Consider the following 19,157-nt stretch of genomic DNA (forward strand, 5'->3'; position numbering starts at 1 on the left):
TTTTTTCTTTAACTCCCCAGTGATTCCAGCATGTAGGGGGAGTTGACGGTCACCAAGGTACATCATGTGATTTCATTCTGCAAAAGGTTTTAGTAACTCAGTGGGCTATGGTGTGCAGGACTGCGGGGTCACGGAACAAGGGGCAAGGTGCCAAGCAGAAGAGATGCAGAAACTCCAGCAGAACCTTTTTTTTCTCTCTCTGTATCCTGGAGCTTACTAAATACCAGTGTGCATGTACCCCCTCAGAGATTCGTTCCACTGGTCTGTTTTTAAAAATGCTCCTCAGGGGATGGGAGGCCAGGGAGAAGAACCACGGTTCTAGAGGCATGCACACAGTTCAGTGAGCCCTCCCTGCTCTAAAAGGGTAGAGATCTGCTTCTGTGTAATTATTAAAAGCAGGGGTTGTGACGAGAACATAGAAAACATTCCTGAACATAAATAAAAGCAATATTTTCTTAGGTCAGCCTCCCAAGGCAAAAGAAATAAAAACAAAAATTAAAAAATGGGACCCAGTCAAACTTAAAACCTTTTGGACAACAAAGGAAACCATCAACAGAAGGAAAAAACAACTTACGGGAGAAAATATTTGCAAATGATACTATCGACAGGGTGGTAATATCCAAAATACACAAACAGTTTATACAACTCACCAGCAATTTAAAAAAAAACAAGCAAAAATTGGGCTGAAGATATGCAGATGGGCAACAGGCACATGAAAATATGCTCAGTATCACTAGTTTTTAGGAAAATGCAAATAAATACAATGAGGTAGCACCTCACATCAGTCAGAATGGCTATTATCAAAAAGTCTACAAATTATAAATGCTGGAGAGCTTGTGGAGAAAAGGGAACCTCCTACACTTGTTCATGGGAATGTAAATTGGCGTAGCCACTATGGAAAAGTGTGGTGCAGTGTGGAGGTTTCTCAAAAAACTAACAATAGAGCTACAGGATGATCCACCAGTCCCACTCCTGGGCATCTATCAAGAAAAGATAAAACTCTAATCTGAAAAGGTAGATCCACTCCAATGTTCACAGCAGCACTGTTTACAACACTGAAGACATGGAAATAACTGAAGTGCCCATCAACAGACGACTGGTTTAAGAAGATGTGGTGTATATACATACATACACTAAACAGAACGTTCAGTTCAGTTCAGTTCAGTCGTTCAGTCGTGTCTGACTCTTTGCGACCCCATGAATCACGGCACGCCAGGCCTCCCTGTCCATCACCCACTCCCGGAGTTCATTCAAACTCACGTCCATCGAGTCAGTGATGCCATCCAGCCATCTCATCCTCTGTCGTCCCCTTCTCCTCCTGCCCCCAATCCCTCCCAGCATCAGGGTCTTTTCCAATGAGTCAGCTCTTCACATGAGGTGGCCAAACTATTTCACTCAGCCATAAATAAGAATGAAATACATGTGTGCGAGGAAACTGTCAACCGAAACCGCCTGGCTTGGCCAGGCATGATAATAACCACTTGCATGAGTTGTCTCACAACAAGAGATCCTGATAAAAAATATTAGTGCTACCACGAAAAACTGAGGAGAATTCAGGAGGGGCCAAAAGGAGGGAGGAGATGCCAGCCCATAATATGTCCTGCCAACCTCCCAGAAACCCTCACTCTGGAATCCATCATGGCTGAGAGATGCATACACTACCAGGAAGAACCCCAAGGCCCAGGACCAAATATAGGCACAGGAATGATGATTGGCCAAGACAGCCTGGAAGGCTAACCCCATCACTGTCAAACCTGACACTGAGTCACGCGGCAGAGCTGTTCTCTTTCCCTGCTGTTCTTCACATAGGTGCCGCTTTCCAACCAAGTCTTTTGCTTGGTCAGTCCGTGTGACTCCTCAGTTTACTTCCTGGTGTTAAACAAGAGTCCACTCTCTGGCCTTGGACAGAGCCCCACTCCAGTACCATCTGCAGAAACATGGATGGACTTAAGAGAATATCATACTAAGTCAAGTCAGGCAGACAGATAAATATTATCCACGTGATGTCACACACGTGGAACCTAAAAAATAATACAAATGACTTTATATACAAAACAGAAGCAGACTCGTAGACATAGAACACAAACTTACAGTTACCAAAGGGGAAGGCCGGCGGAATATAAATTAGGAGTATGGGACTATAAAGAAAGCTGAGCACCGAAGAATTGATACTTTTGAACTGTGGTGTTGGAGAAGACTCTTGAGAGTCCCTTGGACTGCAAGGAGATCCAACCAGTCCATCCTAAAGGAAATCAGTCCTGAATATTCACTGGAAGCACTGATGTTGAAGCTGAGACTCTAATACTTTGGCCACCTGATGCGAAGAACTGACTCATTTGAAAAGACCCTGATACTGGGAAAGATTGAAGGTGGGAGGAGAAGGGGACAATGGAGGATGAGATGGTTGGATGGCATCACTGACTCAATGGACATGAGTTTGAGTAAACTCCCAGAGTTGGAGATGGACAGGGAGGCCTGGTGTGTTGCGATCCATGGGGTCTCGAAGAGTCGGATGTGACTGAGTGACTGAACTGAACTGAACTGAATTTATGGGATTAGCAGATACAAACTAGTACACATAAAATAGAGACGCAACAAGAATTTACTATACAGACCAGGGAACTATACTTGTTATCTTGTAATAACTTACAATCCAGGTTCGATCCCTGGGTCGGGAAGATCCCTTGGAGAAGGAAATGGCAACCCACTCCAGTACTCTTGCCTGAAAAACTCCATTGACTGTCGCCTGAGGACCCTGGTAGGTGACAGTCCATGGAGTTGCAGAGTCGGACACGACTGAGCAACTTCATGACGACGAATAACTTACAATGGAAAATAAACTTAAAATGTATACATGTAACTGAATGACTTTGCTGTACACCTGAAACTAACATAATATTGCAAATCAGCTATAATTAAAAAAAAAAAAAAAGCAGGGGTTGCAATCTTTCCCCTTTAAGGGTCAGATAGCAAATAGTTGTCTTTGTGCGCCATATAGTCTGTCGCAACTACTTAAATTGGCTGTCACAGTGCGAAGGCGCCACAGACATCTCTGAAGTCTGGGTGGTGTGGCTGTGTTCCAGTGAAACACTATTTACAAAAACAGGCAGCGTGCAGATTTAACCTGAGGCTGTAGTTTGCAGACCTTTGATCAAAAGGTAAAGCGTTTGAAATTTGCATTTTTAAGCTCTCTGATTTCAACTTGAGCTATTGACAGGGAAATTTTAATTAAGCAGAAAATAATTACCTTTATATTGACTCAAACGTTTCCTGATGAGATTTTTTAAAATTGCTTTCGTTCCTATAAAGAAAGATTATTTAAGACGCAATCATTCCCTCGGTCAAGCTGATCTCCTCGGTCAGGCTCATAGAAGCAGATCTTGCGTTTGTTTCTTTCCTTCCACTTTCTTCTCGTTTTGATCCCAGATTAAACAGCTAGCAGCAGTGATCTTTAAATCTGTACCAAATCCAAGTGTGAACTACAAACCTGGGGCTAGGGGGTTCTGCTGAGATGTAAATTAGTCACTGGGCAGAGTTTAGCACAGCTGCCCTGGGCCCCTCTCCTTCAGGCCCAGTCAGGGAGCTGGAGCACCAAGCAGGCTCTGTAGGAGAGCAAGGGCTTGGGATGCTGGTATGCAGGAATAAGGAAGCATCTTGCTGGCTGATCTCTGCTTATTTACATCCAATTCTCATGCCTGAAAGCATCCTGATTTGCCAATAGTCTAAACTAGGTAATTCAAATCTCAAATGATCTGTCATCTGTGTTGATAAAATGACTGGTTCTTCTAAAGCGGCCAGGGTATGGAGCCTGTCTTTATCCCATAGTCTGCCTGGGTAGGGCAGGAGGCAGGCAGATGGAGCACAGCCCATTTTCTGGTGGCAGCCTGGAAGTAGCCGTGCATGTGGTGTTAGCAGCTAATAATTAAAACAATCGTGTTTTAAGCACTGGGTTGAGACTTTTAAATACTTACCAACTCAAAGACTGGATAATACTTCTCAGCTTTCCAGGTGATGGTGCTCAGTTATGGTTGTTTCGTGTTTCCCCAAACTGCTAAAAAGCCCCATCATGGTCCCATGTTAAAACGCAGCTCTTTGTGTTTGAGTCCACTCCTGCACTGTGCTTGTGCTCAGCTTGAGGTTGTCTGATTTCATCACACATCTGAGAGCTGTCTTCCTCCTGGCAGCCAACCTCAAAATGCTTACCTGCGGGCACACAGGGTTTGTGACACTTCCTCGGGTGTCAACCCCAAGATCCTAGTTCCGAGCTAAAAGGTGGTGCCTCTATCTCCTATGAAAAGGTGTGTGAGGAAGAACGCCCACCTCCCAGCACACAGAAACGATAAACCTCAAAAGCAACATGCCTTGGACAGGGGGACAAGTGAGGTACCCGTTGATTTCATTCAATGATGCTTACTGGGCACCTACCACTGCCAGAATGGTGGGGCCACAGAGCACCAGGAGAGCTCAAGTTCTTGGGGGAGAAAAACCACAAGTAAATGACTGAGAGAATCTCAGCAAGTGCAGGGCAGTGGCAGGGTTGGTGAGATCTGTTATTGATCTCTTGAAGATCCAGAGTCCAAACTCATGTGCAGGGTGGTAGATCTGAAGCTGGTTAAGTGTATTTGCTCTACTTGGACCTGATGACGTTGCTTTTCTTCATGCAAAAAAACCCCCATAAGTGCCTATTTTCAACTTGCTAATACGGCCATTTTCCTTATTAATACTAAAGCTGCATAATGTGGGCTATGTAAAAGTCCGCAGGCCTGAAAACAGGGTTGTTTCGGATGGAAACACTCACATGTATGATTGCACAATAGCAAAGAGATAAATGACCATGATTTTGTAACCCCCTGCTGCTGTTAGTTTGACCATACTTCAGGAATGTTGCTTTCACTTATAGAAACTACACAAAGGTTGGTTTGTCAAAAAGACAAATATTAAATGAAAACTGTTTGCTTGAAGACGTGAGAAAAAGTGTGCAGAGGACACACACTGCACAGACTGAAGAAATAAAATGTTCCAGGAAGATTCATTTGCAATATAAAGCTTAGTAATTTATTGCAACTTGAAAATTTGCTGATTATGCCAGACACTGGGGATTAGATTAAATGGAAGAAAATACCTTTATAGTGCAAGCTATCGAGTCTGGAACACTTGTATTGATGTGAAAGGTTTTAAAAATATATTCTTAAAGTTTAGAGATTCTGATTTGATTTTTAACTGAGTCTAAGATTGCATCTTTTGTTGGTTTTTTTTTTTTTTTTTGGTATTCTCATAGTAATAAGTACACGTCTGTCTGGAGTCCTGGCCATATATCGCTGATTCCGGGCAAATGAACTTCTGTAAGCACCTCACTGTGGGTATCAGGCAGGAGGGGCGTGTGACACATGGGAGAACCCACAAAACTGACCACTGACAACTGGGGAATGCACTAGGCTAGGATACAGAGACAGGAGACAAAGCACTGACCCTCAGGGAGTTCACAGCCTGTGTGACTGGCATCTGCTCTGCTTTCAAGCAGCTGCGGGGGTCTGGAGAGCAGGGAGGCGGGCAGGGACACTGAAGCATCCTCAGAAAGCACTCACAAACAAGGCACAGGAGAGGGAAGGCAGGAAGACAGGTGTGCGCGCAGCCCTGGGGGAGTGGAGCCCACTCCGCTACACAGCTTTAAAATGCTTTGTCTGACACTTAAAGTCCCCCTTGTTTTGTCATTTACCACATCCAACTCTAATTCTCACCAACCATGGACCTCGGAGATCTCAAGTATCTGCGCATCCTTAAGAGAGATAAGCAATGACTTCATACGCACAACCTGTGCACCATTTGACAAGCAAATTCTGGCCACAACGGAGGCCACCACACAACTTTTAATTAAAAATTTTAAGACTCAAGTCCTTGAAATGGCTTAAAGTGGTTATATAAAAATTTGATAGGATAAAAATGAACAAGCCCACAGGTTGCTCAATTTATCCAAAGCAATTCACATTAAAATATTAGGTTTCAATACACATAGAATTGTATTATAAAACACTGCACTTTTCCAAGGTTTATGACATTTACTTTTTAGAATCACCTGTACGCTTCTAATTTGAGTCTAAAAGATACCACTGAGTGTTGCTATAATTGTATTTATATTCCCATTTATTTCAACTGTGCTAATAGATATTTAAAGTATTCATAAACTCATCTAGAATACACATGGTTATATGTTAAATGTTTACATTTAAAAGGGGAAGCCAATACAGTGCTACAGATACATGACTTGATAGTTCTTTAATATATGAAATATATTTAATGGTTCAGCTTGCTAGAAATGTTATTAAGCAGGAAAAGCTCATCAAGCGGTTTATATCTACCTCCTCTGCACTAGACCCACATTCTACCAGAGTCCTTATACAAGGCTGGCTTAGAGTCACTTCATGTAAATGAGATTGTACTCTTGAGTTTCTGTAAAAATGACTGGGAAGTTCAGATTTTGCCCCAAGGTTGTTCCTCATCTTAGAGATCTATGTCAATGACTATTAGTAAAATTTAGCTCAACTAACCTATGATTGGCATAACTCCAAAATACAGAGCCTGTTTCAGTGGAATCCCAAATGAGTGAGGCTCATGGCAAATCAGGTATCATCAAAACAGCACGCGTAGGTCCTGCACCAGAAAAGTGCACAAAGGGAAGCTTAGGACTGCGTTCTGGAGGCTGGGACTCGGCACTGACCGAGCCCCATTCCTCAGGTCTAATTCTACAGAGCAGAGATGAAGAAAAGTATGGCTGCTGCCACCGTAACATTATTCCTTGGCTTCCCTCTGTCAACCCTTTCTTATGACACCTGCAGGCCCCAGATGCAGGACGGTTGGTCCCCAAAACACACAAGTTAGCAGCATAAACAGCGTGGGGCTGGCTTATTTCCCACCAAGGCAAGGTCCCCCTTCTTGTACATGGTGGGAACCAAGCAACCTCATGGAAACCAAAACAGTAGCTAATCACTCATTTCAAATGAACCAGGAATACACCAAATGGGGATAAGTCCAATTAAAGCATTCTCAACTTTTAAATAATACCATAATCCCCAAGTAGGTCAACATTACATAGTAAGATGACAGACTATCTTGACCACCCCGCCTTAGATTCTTTTATAGTAATGACTTACAGTGTAGATATTAACAGGCATGAAGGCCTACTTGAGGACAACTTTGGTAAAACTGAATACAAACCAAGATTTCATTCCTTCATATACTTATTTACGTATTCACTGGGTGTACTATGAAGTAACAAGTCCAGTGCGGGGTAGAGCTTATGCTGATGAAGACCTGAAACCGGGATGAACGGAATGTATTGCTCTACTTCATGATCAAACTCATGACTCAGATGCAGATCTGGAGACTTCAGTGAACAGAGGTCTGTGGGAGCCACTGTGGTAGAAGGGAAGGCTTGGAGGGAGCACCCTGAACCAGCAAGTCTTTCAGTCTTAGCATCTCACTGGAAATGACAAGCGATGGATTTGATTAAACGTCAGATGCCTCTGGCGCCAACATTTTACAAACTGGAAAGTATGCGGGGTGTGTAAGTAAAGAATTTCATAGAATATTAAGCATCAGAGAGCCCACTGAGCATCATTTTGTCTGGCTCCAAAATTTTTCAGATAAACAATACTGACAAGCAAGTCAACTAAAGGGACAAAATAGCAGAGGATCTGAAAAGTCAATGGGGAGAAGAACCCTCAAAAACTATGGCCTCATACACCAGGAGCTTCAAAGAAAATGCCATAGCTTTACAGTGTAGGCAAAACCCAAAAATGTCCAGTGACTTAATATACACAGTTATGGTCAGTAAGATGGTGAACATTATCAACATTATGAATAAATAAAAGTACATAAACAAAGTCACTTTTTATTTGTTTATTTTGTCCTCTAAAACACATTTAAAAAATAATATTTAGACACAGAATCACAAATACACATAAAATAAAATAGTGCTGGCTTGCTTCACAAATGGGTTTCCTTTGACTCCTTTAGCTGCTTTGCATAAAATTCAAAGCTCTCCTGTAGACAAGAAAAAAGGGAGGGAAGTTACAGATAAGAGTTACCAGCAAGAGATGATGGCACAAAACTTGGAAATCATAAAGTACTGCCAACTGGCAGGACAGACTGCTGGGCCCATGACAGCTGCCGTCCCCTCAAGGCTTCAGCACTCTGCTTTGTTTCATGAAATCACCTATCCAATAGCCTCCAAGTCAGAGTCAAAGCACCAAGAGCCCCTGCTCTGTGTGTCCAGGTGTTAACACTTGGGAGACTCTGCAGTCTCCCTTGGGAAGGTTAAGAGGTTTGAAATAAACATGTTTTAGCCACTTCCAGTTCAGTGAAACAGTAAAAAGGAATTCTGCACATATGATTTCTCTTATTAAACAAAGCCAAATAAAACAAAATTTCCCAGGCAACCTACTGAATGGGAGAAAATATCTGCAAAGGTATTTATCTGATGGGGGTTAACTGTCATACAAAAAATTTATATAACTCAATAGCAACAATGGAACTGAACAGACATGTTTCCAAAAACGAACTACAGATGGCCAAGAGGTACATGAAAAGCTGCTCAACATCACCAATCAGGGAAATGCAAACAAAAAACACCCTGAGATGGATCTCCCTTCATATCTGTTAGAATGGCTACTGTAAAAATATGACTAGAAATAACAAGTGTTGGTGAAGACATGGAGAAAAAGGAGCCTGTGTGCACTGTTGGTGGGAACATACATGGTGTAGCCACTAAGTAAAACTATGGCAGCTCCTCAAGAAATCCAAACTAAAACTAACATATGATCTAGCAATTCCACTTCTGGGTGTTTATCCAAAAAAAATGAAAACATTTATTAAAAAAGATATATGCTCCCTGCATATTCACTGCAGAGTTAACAGGAGCCAAGACAAGGAAACAACCTCAACACCCATTGATGGATCAATGAATAAAGAAAATGTCGCACACACAGACACAGGAATATTATTCTGCCATAAAAAGAATGCAATCTTGCCACTTGCAACAACAAGCAAGGATGGACCCCGAGAGTACTGTACTAAGTGAAAAAAGCCAGACAGAAAAAGATAAACACTGTGTGATCTCACTTATATCTAGAATCTGAAAAACACAAAGCTCATGGATACAGAGAATAGATTAGTGGTTGCCTAAAGGTTGCCTGCGGAGAAGGCAATGGCACCCCACTCCAGTACTCTTGCCTGGAAAATCCCATGGACGGAGGAGCTGGTGGGCTGCAGTCCAGGGGTCGCTAAGAGTCAGACACGACTGAGCGACTTCACTTTCACTTTTTACTTTCATGCATTGGAGAAGGAAATGGCAACCCACTCCAGTGTTCTTTCCTGGAGAATCCCAGGGACGAGGGAGCCTGGTAGGCTGCCATCTATGGGGTCACACAGAGTCGGACACAACTAAAGTGACTTAGCAGCAGCCACAAAGGTTGCCTGAGGCAGGAAGGGGTGAGGGTTGGGGAGGATGAAGATGGGTAAGCCATGGGGAGATAATATACATATATATATAGTTAATAATACTGTACTGCACATTCTACAGCAGCTAAGAGAGCAGATCTTGAAAGTTTTCACACACAAAAAAATTTTTTGAGTATGTATGGTAGCCACTGTTAACTGGACTTACTGTGGTGATCATTCTGTAATATCTACAAATATCAAATTATTTTGTACACTTGAAATTAATATAATGCTATGTCAATTATACTTCAATTAAAAATCCTAGATAAAGAAATAAAAACCAACTTATTTAAAAATGGAAATGAACAAGTAATTAACTGTGACATAATATGCTTAGCTATTGAAATACAGGCCATTAAATCCTATTTCAAGTTGAAATGAAGAGAGAACTGCCCCAAGGACATTTGATAAATTCATACCTACAGCTGAAGGTCTGAGAGTGACCTTGTATTTTAAACCTCGGTCTCAGAGGGCTATGTTCTGCGGCAGCCAGACCCATAGCATAACTTTAGTTCCTGAAGCCCTCCCTGGAGGGTCCTTCACAGAGATCTAATCCTCATGTAATTAAGTATTCACCTTATTTTTCACACATTATTATGAAGCATACACAAATCTGTAGAGGTATTTTTCCCCCCTCTTAATTAAGAAACACTCACAGGAGGTTCAGTGAAAGGGACAGACTCTCCAGCATTCTTCAGCAGAACTGCGTAACGCTTTAGAAACAGATCATTCAATTTTACATTCTTTGCAGTCAAACTTTCATATAGTGCTTTAGCAGATGCAACATCACTGTCGAAGACTAGAAAAAAAAGATATTAATCATAGATAAAGTCAACCTATCTTCTTGTTTTTCCCAAACACTTAGCCATTCATCGATACCTGGATCCCTTTATCCTAAAGGAAACCAATACTTAACTACCTTCAACAAAAAAACCATATCCAGGATCTACAATCCAGTCTTCCTTCCCCACACCTCTCACTCAGCATTACCCACTATGAGAGAGAAGGCAAATGACAACCCAGCTATTTTAAAAGACCCATGCTAGTTAACTGACCACAGACAGAAGTCTCCAATCACAGAGTAAGCGCACACCATTCAATCTTCTTCGGTTTAAAGCCACACTTTGAAATCAGGCTAATTCAGTGACTTTTGTGATGAGGGGCATGTGAAATAAGTAATGTGGAGGTCTGTATCTACATCAAGATCAGCTGCTAAACAACACCAGAAGACTTTCAGTATATTCTCCTATTCTAAAATATGCAAATGAGGCATACAGTTAGCTAGTGCTATCCCCCCAGATTCATATACAATATACATTAAAAAACTACATACATCTGTGTAACAAGCTACACTAATATTTCATGTAATTGGATGATGCAGCAGCCTAGGAGCTAAGTTTACCTGGCTCTCTACTTGTGGCTGACATGCAAATATTTTTAAGTTCACTGTTGAAATTATACAGGCTCTGCTAAGAATTGTTAGTGATCTGACTCTTTGATCTTGCATTAGATTGTTAACATCTACCCTACACTGATGCTGAATAATTAACCCCAACTCTACCAGCACCAAGGTGAGCCTCCAGGATGAAGTGGGATGTTCAGGGATCAATCAAGGACCTCCCTAAGGGACTGAGGATGACTGCACACCTCTCACTGAAGCTGAACAGATCTTTAGTTTGGGTGAAGTCAGTTTCCTCTGTGTGAATCCTTGTTCCCGTCCCTAAGAGACCAAAGCCTTCCCCTTCCACTGCCAAGTGCTCAACCCAAGCTCTAGCATCTGCTAGGGAGCTCCTCCCAAAACTCTATCTTCTCTTTCCTTACTTCCTGATCTCCCTGCTCTTCTCCCTCCCAACTGTCACGCAATTTAGTAGTAACTTCATGCTGTTTTACACTTCATCTTACATATTACTAATACCTGCCAATGCTAAAGCTGAAACTCCAGTACTTTGGCCACCTCATGTGAAGAGCTGAGTCATTGGAAAAGACTCTGATGCTGGGAGGGACTGAGGGCAGGAGGAAGGGGACGACAGAGGATGAGATGGCTGGATAGCATCACTGACTCGATGGACGTGAGTCTGAGTGAACTCCGGGAGTTGGTGATGGACAGGAAGGCCTGGCGTGCTGCGATTCATGGGGTCGCAAAGAGTCGGATACGACTGAGCGACTGAACTGAACTGAACCTTAAAAAAGTTTATGATTATAGCACTATTTCGAAATATATCATGTTCCGCTCATAAGGGGAACATGATATAAAAATGGAAAATTCTGATTGCTAAGTCTGGTGTCCTGCCAACAATCAAGTCCACAAAGCAACTCTTTATTTACCCTTTGGCTCAAGTGAACAAAACAGCGGGTCTCAGATGGACAGCTGATCATAACTTACAAATGCAGACATTCATCTTAATTACTGAGGAAACTTTAGACTGGTTCCCTTCCACATGTGGTCACCTGGCAACCAGGGAAGAAAACTGTTTAAAAGACTACAATTTCAAAGCTGTGACTTCAGGTAAAACCTTGGGGCCCACTTTTTAATTAAGGTGTTTGCTATTTCCAAAAGGAGGTAGGTAGGCCACTGAAGGAGCAAACAGGCAAGTGAAGTCTTCAACATATAGCCATTTTACGCTGTATTTCAGGCGGCAGGCCCTTGGAGGGGCAGGACTGGTTCCCAGAATGTACACCCAAGTGGACTTCTAAGTCTTTCCAGGAACCTGGATTGTAACTCAACAAAGTAGGGCCTCACAAAAGATGCTCAGAGATGGTTTATAAGAATAATTTCAGATTTTTTTTTTTAAATACAGGGTTTCTTTTTTTTCTTTTTTGGCTGTGCTGGGTCTTCGCTGACGCATGGGCTATTTTCTAGTTGTGGCGAGCAGAGGCTGCTCTCCAGGGGTGGTGTGCAAGCTTCTCACTGCAGTGGCTTCTCGTGTTGCAGAGCACCGGCTCTAGGGCACACGGGGCTTCAGTAGCTGCAGCTCCTGGGCTCTAGAGCACAGGCTCAACAGCTGTGGCACATAGGTTTAATCCCCATGGCATGCGGGGATCTTCCCAGATCTGGGATCAAACCCACATCTTCTGCATTGCCTGGCAAATCCTTTACCACTGAGCCACCAGGGAACCCCCTTAAATATAGTTTTAAAACATATCCTAAGGCTAAATAAATTTATACCATAAGCAATTATCTGATACTCAGGATTACTGCTTTTGAGCTGAAGACTTGTTGACTATACTACAAATATTTAAATCACTTAAATAATGCAGTTACATGAAGACATTACCATAGCTTTTCATGAGGCAAGAGTATGCTTCTTCCTTGTCAATTAATTCAGGAATCAATTCTAACAAAGACTTCATAACTGGTGCCTAGGAAATTAAGTATAGGTATCACCACCACAATTCAAAAGAACAGTGAAATATGACACTGATATATGGACATTATATCATAAAAACTTAACAATAATACAGTAGAACTGCGTACTCAATTTAATGGACTATTTCCCTTTTGTATCTCTTAGTATAGTTAGCCCCTCTGTTACCTGTGGGTTCCAAGTCTGTGGATTTAACCAACCCTGGACCAAAAATATTCAGAAGAAAAAAAAAAATTCTAGAAAGTCCAAAAATGCAAATATTGAATTTGCTGGTTGCCAGCAAATATTTACATAGCATTTACATTGTATTAGGTATTGTCAGTAATCTAGGGATGATTTAACATTTACAGGTTATTACAGGTTACAGTGGTAGGTTATATGTAAATATACATCATTTTATATAATCTCATAGAAAGGAAAAAAAGGGCAACTCAATACTTCCTAAACGATGCCTGCTGTAACTAAATACATGAGTCAGAGAGAAAAGTGCAATTAGGTAAATATTTTTCTTTTGAAAAGTGTGTTTATGTGAAAATTAAGGAAAATTAGTTTCCAGAGTTGGAAACAACCTAAATGTTTCACATAAAACAAACATTACAATTGGTGCTCAGTTTAGAACTTTATAATGTGCCCAATAACCTAAAAACAGGGTTTCTGGGGCCCACTCACAGGTAAAATCAAATCTAAAAGGACAGTTTTGAAATATGCTTTTATTCTTTTTCTTTTTTTAAAATAAACATCAATAAGACTTGGTTCTGTTTCATACACACACACACACTTTTAGTATAAATAAGCTAAAGAGCTCCTCCACCTCGCGGTTTCTCCCTGAGTGACCTGACAGGAGGCGCTCTGGAGCAGGCAGCTCCCTCAGGCTCTGCGCTCTTGAAACTCACCCAGCGACCCAAGCAATGGGATTCGTATCTCTTACATTTATTCCTAAGGGTCCTTTCTTGGGGCTCAATGCACTGCAAGAACCTGTTTTGCATTTCCAACACAACCAAGGAGCCAGAATTGACTCTGATCAATATAAAAAGTAAACAAGTTCAGGCCAGCAAGTGTTCAATCTCTGTAACGTTTTTAGAAAAGGTCCTGAATCAAAAAGCTCTTCTACGGTACTCAACACCTTTGAGCAAGACTAGCTCATAGCATTATTGCCTTGGCAGCAAGTACAGCACCTTACCTTTCCTGATCTCTGAGAATTCCTAATACAGAACACCAAGAGAATCGGGATTTGTTCAGCGATTGCACCACACCTCTACAAATTGAAACATTATTCAGTAAGTGACGGTTTTGATAAACAAGGGGACCAAGGTGAATATTTCCAATTAAGACAGTTCACAATAATATAGTAATGTGTCATTACTAACAGGAAGGCCTAATAGTCAACCGATTGTTTCAAAGCAAAAAAAGAAAACAAGTGCAAGCTCTGCCAAGCTTTTGTGAATGTTGTCCTCGGCACCGCAAGTATAAAGTTTGTTTAAAAAGAAAAGGGAAAAATTAAACTAATGCTTCAACAACCACAGAATAAGGTTTAGGACTGCAAAGAAAGAGGGAAAAAAGAAACACTATGCCTCTCCAATTATACTGCCAAGCATTCACAAGTGAGCTAGGGATCATAAGGTTAATTATACATTTAATAAGGTGTCAGGGAGATAACTGCTCGTTTCTTTATAAAAATTAAAATGTACAAAGCAAGTTCTCTTTAAAGTATAATTACCTACACTTATGCATACAAAAGGACTGATTTCAATCTCTCTATTTTATAAAAGGCTTTCATTGCAACAGACAGCCAGTGCTTGAGAAAGAGACAAAAGTTAAACTCAAAAAAAAAAAAGTTTATATGACAGACCAGCTAAATCAAGTGTCTATCCCATCTTAGATGCTATAGTAAAATCAAATATGGCAAGACAATATTTTAGTTTACATTCATCGCAGATGTCATTCTCTTAAGTTTCTAAAAGCACATTGCTCTTTCAAAGCTTTAAAACATTGTCAATACTAAAACGACTAGTATAAAAAGAACTTTGGGGACACACAGAACATTTACACTATAAACGGATGCTTTCGACATCTGTGAACAAGGCATTCTTCACTACAGTAAGAATAATCTTTAACTGTTTGGCAGGCAGGTAAAGAATGGGTGAAGGGCTTACCATCTGAAACCACAGTCTATTGAAGGAACAAACATGCAAAGACGATGCTGTTGCAGCAGCACTTGGCTGCCATAAAGCGCTCTGGACAGGCTGCTGCGGGCACATGCAGCTCTGAGGGCGGCCATCACATCCCCAGTGCCTCCCACCCTGGGCTACTAAGTAGAGCCTTGATGACCATGGCTCAGAAAAAGCTTGTAAATGAAATACCAAGTGCATCTTTCTAAAGAGCTATTGTAATAATGTGTCACAGCTGAATGAATACTCAGCTAGACATGCATATACCTGAGTAGGTACACTTAGGTATGTACCATACAAAGATAAAACATGAGAATTTACTCTTTTCAAGATAAAGCTTTTAACACAGAAGGCAAGAAGATAGAACAATGAAAAGATTCTTGAATCCCCATTATAAATTGCCATTTCTGTTTCAAAAAAAATTTTTTTAAGGGGAAAAAAAAAAAGTAAACAAGAAAATTCTCAAATAATTGGAATTTCTGTCTCTCCAGGAACAAAAGGAAAAAAAGCCTTAGAGGCAGTGCCAATTTATACTTTTCACAAAACTGTTAACACAGAGAAATTTCTTAGGAATTCCTTTTACAAATGGCTTGGATTCCACTCTCGAACTGGATGACCCTTCAGGATCACAAGCAGGTGAGTTCACTTTCTCCTTCCCTATCTGCTACCTAAGATGTGTCACAGCTAGCAAAAACACAAGTGAATGTAATACTATTTACTATCAGAAATTGGTCCCAGGCCTCAATTTGACACAGGGAGTCTACACAAACACAGCCGTTGGCGGGATCACGGTGACTGTTTGACTGCCACCTGCTGGGAAGGGGCTCCCTGGCGGTGCCTGTTTGTGTACATTACCAGTGGCAGCTCCGATCACCCACCGTTCTGTCGGCACTTGGCGCGGCTTTATATTTAGTGCTGTTAAAATGGCATGAATGCAGTTGTCTCCTTCCCTGAAAATTGCTAATTTAACTGAGAGTGCGGGCCACAGAGACCTGCATTTGTCATTTAATGTGTCTGTGACACACAAGTGAATAGAAAGCAAATTTGACTCTTAATAAATCTTGAATAAGGCACCAAGAGTGTTTGAGTATTCAAGAGAAGCAGTACTTGAAAAGCAAACATTTCCTACTTTTTGTTTGCAAACTGTGTTGCCATGGTGACGCACAGTATTTAGAGCGCTAGAGAAATTAAACTAGGAAACCAAAGGAACTGTTTTGCAATACCTATCTGCACTGAAACATTTGTCTTTAAATCATTTTGGCAAAACATGTCTCTTTCCACCCCCATTTAACTCTAAAGACATTTCTAGTCCAATGTGGCATCTTTAAAACCAGCAAGCTGTAACATACAATCCAGTCCTTGTCAGGTAACCTTGATTCACACTGAATTTAAACGTGCTAGCAGTGCTGCACTTCACTTTCGGTCTTCCACCACATACCCAACCCTAGTAATTTCTCAGCTGACTTCACACAAGTCACAAAGCCTCACTGCTCCGGGTCATTACCTGCAGGAGAGCTCTGGCATCATCCACCTTGCCTGAATCCACAAGCTGAAGGAAAAGATCAGTTACAGGTTTGTAAACTGCAAACTGATTGGCCAATCTCTCCACCATGATGCTTACTGGAAAAAAAAAAGGACAAGAAAAATCTTTCATTTAAACAATGGTATAACTCACTCACCAAAGACAGTCAGTCCAGACAGGCTAGAGAAAGTGCTTCTTTGCTCTCCTACCAGAAGAGCTAACTTACTCTTTTCAAGTGCTGGTTCCAACTGTCCCTCTATGACTTTTCGGAATAAGTATGCCAAGCCAAAGTACTGAGGGTCCACGGTTTGGTTCTCTGAAGTAAGCATATTTTCAATGCTTTCTATTGCAACATCTATGTTATTACTGTAAAAGAAAGTAAAATAAATTATAAAGAAATATTTGCTTTTATATTAACATCACAGGCAGTTTCAGTACAGGTAATTTAGTATTTACACATGCAAGCACTTTAGGGGAAAAAAAGACAATATATTTATAATTAACCAGATAAAAAACATTATACAAGTTGAACCAAATTACATTTACATGGCAAAGGCAATCACGGGGTGCTTTATGCTGCGACAAACAACTGAAGCAGCTGCTTATTTTAAAACACTGCTCTAGAGAAAAGAACAACCAACTATATACAGAAGAATTAAAGACAGTAACTTAAAAAATTACTGTATTTCAAAGTTTTGTTTTTGCAGCTGTTTGGATATGAAATGAAATCTTTTATACTTTATACTTTGGCGTTATAATCTATAACTGGTTACTACTGCATGAAGTAATAAAGATAATGTTAATCTCAGGATTCTTAACATTGCTGATGATTCTGCAAAAGGTACATTTTCAGGTCTCTCAACCCACAGTCACAACAATTTGTTCTTTTCAGGTGATATACAACATTCGAAAAATATTCAATTTATATCCAAGTCCTCTGAACAAAGTATCTTCATACTTCATTCTTAAAAAATTAATTACATGGCCTTATTAAACAACTTATGATGAAAAGTATCTTTATGACTAACTTTTTGGTTAAGGTGCTCTTTAACTGATACTTTACAGTTTATGGTATGGTACTCCAAATCCAAATAATCAATTTTATGTTGGAATTATCACCTGAAACAAGAATTCTCTTAAAATGAACCCCATTACAATAAATTTTTCTTAAGGGTTTTAGTTAGAGAATTATTTAATAGTCAATTATATTTGATAGTTAATAAAAACATCTCCACATCATATAAAACTCTGATTATTTAACATTTAACATTTAATGTAACATTTAAAATTCATCCAGATCTTTCTTAAATAATTTTCTGGAATTTTCTAACTTAAAATAATAATCACATTTTCTTACTAAAGGTAAAGTTAAAAGTTCTATATGGGGAAACAGTTTTAAAAGGGGGAAAAACCAAACAACTTCTGTCCAAAGAAAGAGGAAAAAACAAAAACCCCATGAAAGCCAATAAGACATTTCAGTATCACAAGCCATTACCTGTATGTAAGAGTAATTGCTAACGAATATTTTTTTCCCTAAAAGCATGCAGAATGTCAATTTCATAGTTACCCACATGAATCTTTAACTTCACCAGTGAGGCTAATAAAAATCAAGTTCTTATTTATTTCTAGAATAGTGATTCTCAATAAGCAATCTAGAAATGGTGGTAAGAGAATCACCTGTAAATACCTCCCTCTGTGTGGGTGTGTGTTGACAGGGGTGGATGAACAGGAGAGTGGACAAAAGAGAAAGGCGTGTTTTTAACGAGCTTGCTGGGCCCCCCATTTCATGATGTTCTGGCAGAGTGTCACTGTCAAGTGTTGCTGACATTCGAATGAACTTATTTTTCACTTTCGTAAAGAAGTGTTTCAACAAGGGCCTGGCATGTATGAGTGAGGAAAGTTACCAACTGTGGGGCAAATTTTATGAATTTGAAAATTTTGATCAATGTTGTTTACGATTTAATTTACAGCTAAAACATATTTTGTAACACAAAATTATTCCCTGACAATTATAAAATAAGCAGCAACTGACACACTATTTTCTCTACAGTTGACACGGTTTCTAATAGCCTGCCTAGTTTTTAAAAGGTGGTATTTGAGATAATGTTCCTTCCAGTGTGTACAGTGAAAGAAAAGAAAGTTTGAAGATACTCACTTCTTTATTTGTGCTAAAGCAATGTTATTGATGAAAACCATACGAGAAAGTCCAATTGAATCCTCGAGTCCATTTACCAACTTCTGAATGTCCTGTACGCTTTCTGTATCACCCTTCAGGGCACATGCCTGAATAAGGCGGGTCACTGCTAATCGAGATGGTATCTGGTCCAGATCTAAGGCTGTTTTTAGTGTTGTCAGAGCATCTATAATAGAAAAGCAGGCGACAGTTTTTCTTATATGAAATGTACTGACAATACAGTTTGAGAACTAGCTTTTAAATATGAGCACCCAATGACTATACACAAAAAGCTATGAATACTTTTATTCTATATTAAATATTAATACTCTATGTGAAATTTGAAAAAAAAATTATTTGACTATATCATAGACCAGAGAAATGTCTTCTTTAAGTCACACAGAAAATGCAAATGTTACTGGTAGAAAGCAGCT

General features: G+C 40.2%; 1 protein-coding gene across 1 annotated transcript in view; it reads right to left on the reverse strand.

The window, feature by feature from the left end:
* Positions 1-7,870: 7,870 nt before the first annotated feature.
* The window catches only part of LRPPRC (leucine rich pentatricopeptide repeat containing), a 99,479-nt gene continuing 88,192 nt past the window's right edge, over positions 7,871-19,157 (reverse strand). The window contains exons 32-38 of the mRNA XM_027555143.1: positions 18,706-18,910; positions 16,777-16,916; positions 16,533-16,648; positions 14,041-14,115; positions 12,771-12,855; positions 10,152-10,294; positions 7,871-8,040 (exon numbers count right to left, since the gene is read on the reverse strand). Coding sequence (XP_027410944.1) covers positions 7,984-8,040; positions 10,152-10,294; positions 12,771-12,855; positions 14,041-14,115; positions 16,533-16,648; positions 16,777-16,916; positions 18,706-18,910 — 821 coding nt within the window. The 3' untranslated portion in view covers positions 7,871-7,983. The remainder of the gene's footprint in view (positions 8,041-10,151; positions 10,295-12,770; positions 12,856-14,040; positions 14,116-16,532; positions 16,649-16,776; positions 16,917-18,705; positions 18,911-19,157) is intronic.

Source organism: Bos indicus x Bos taurus, chromosome 11 (genome assembly GCF_003369695.1).
Source record: "Bos indicus x Bos taurus breed Angus x Brahman F1 hybrid chromosome 11, Bos_hybrid_MaternalHap_v2.0, whole genome shotgun sequence".
Lineage (NCBI taxonomy): Eukaryota > Metazoa > Chordata > Mammalia > Artiodactyla > Bovidae > Bos > Bos indicus x Bos taurus.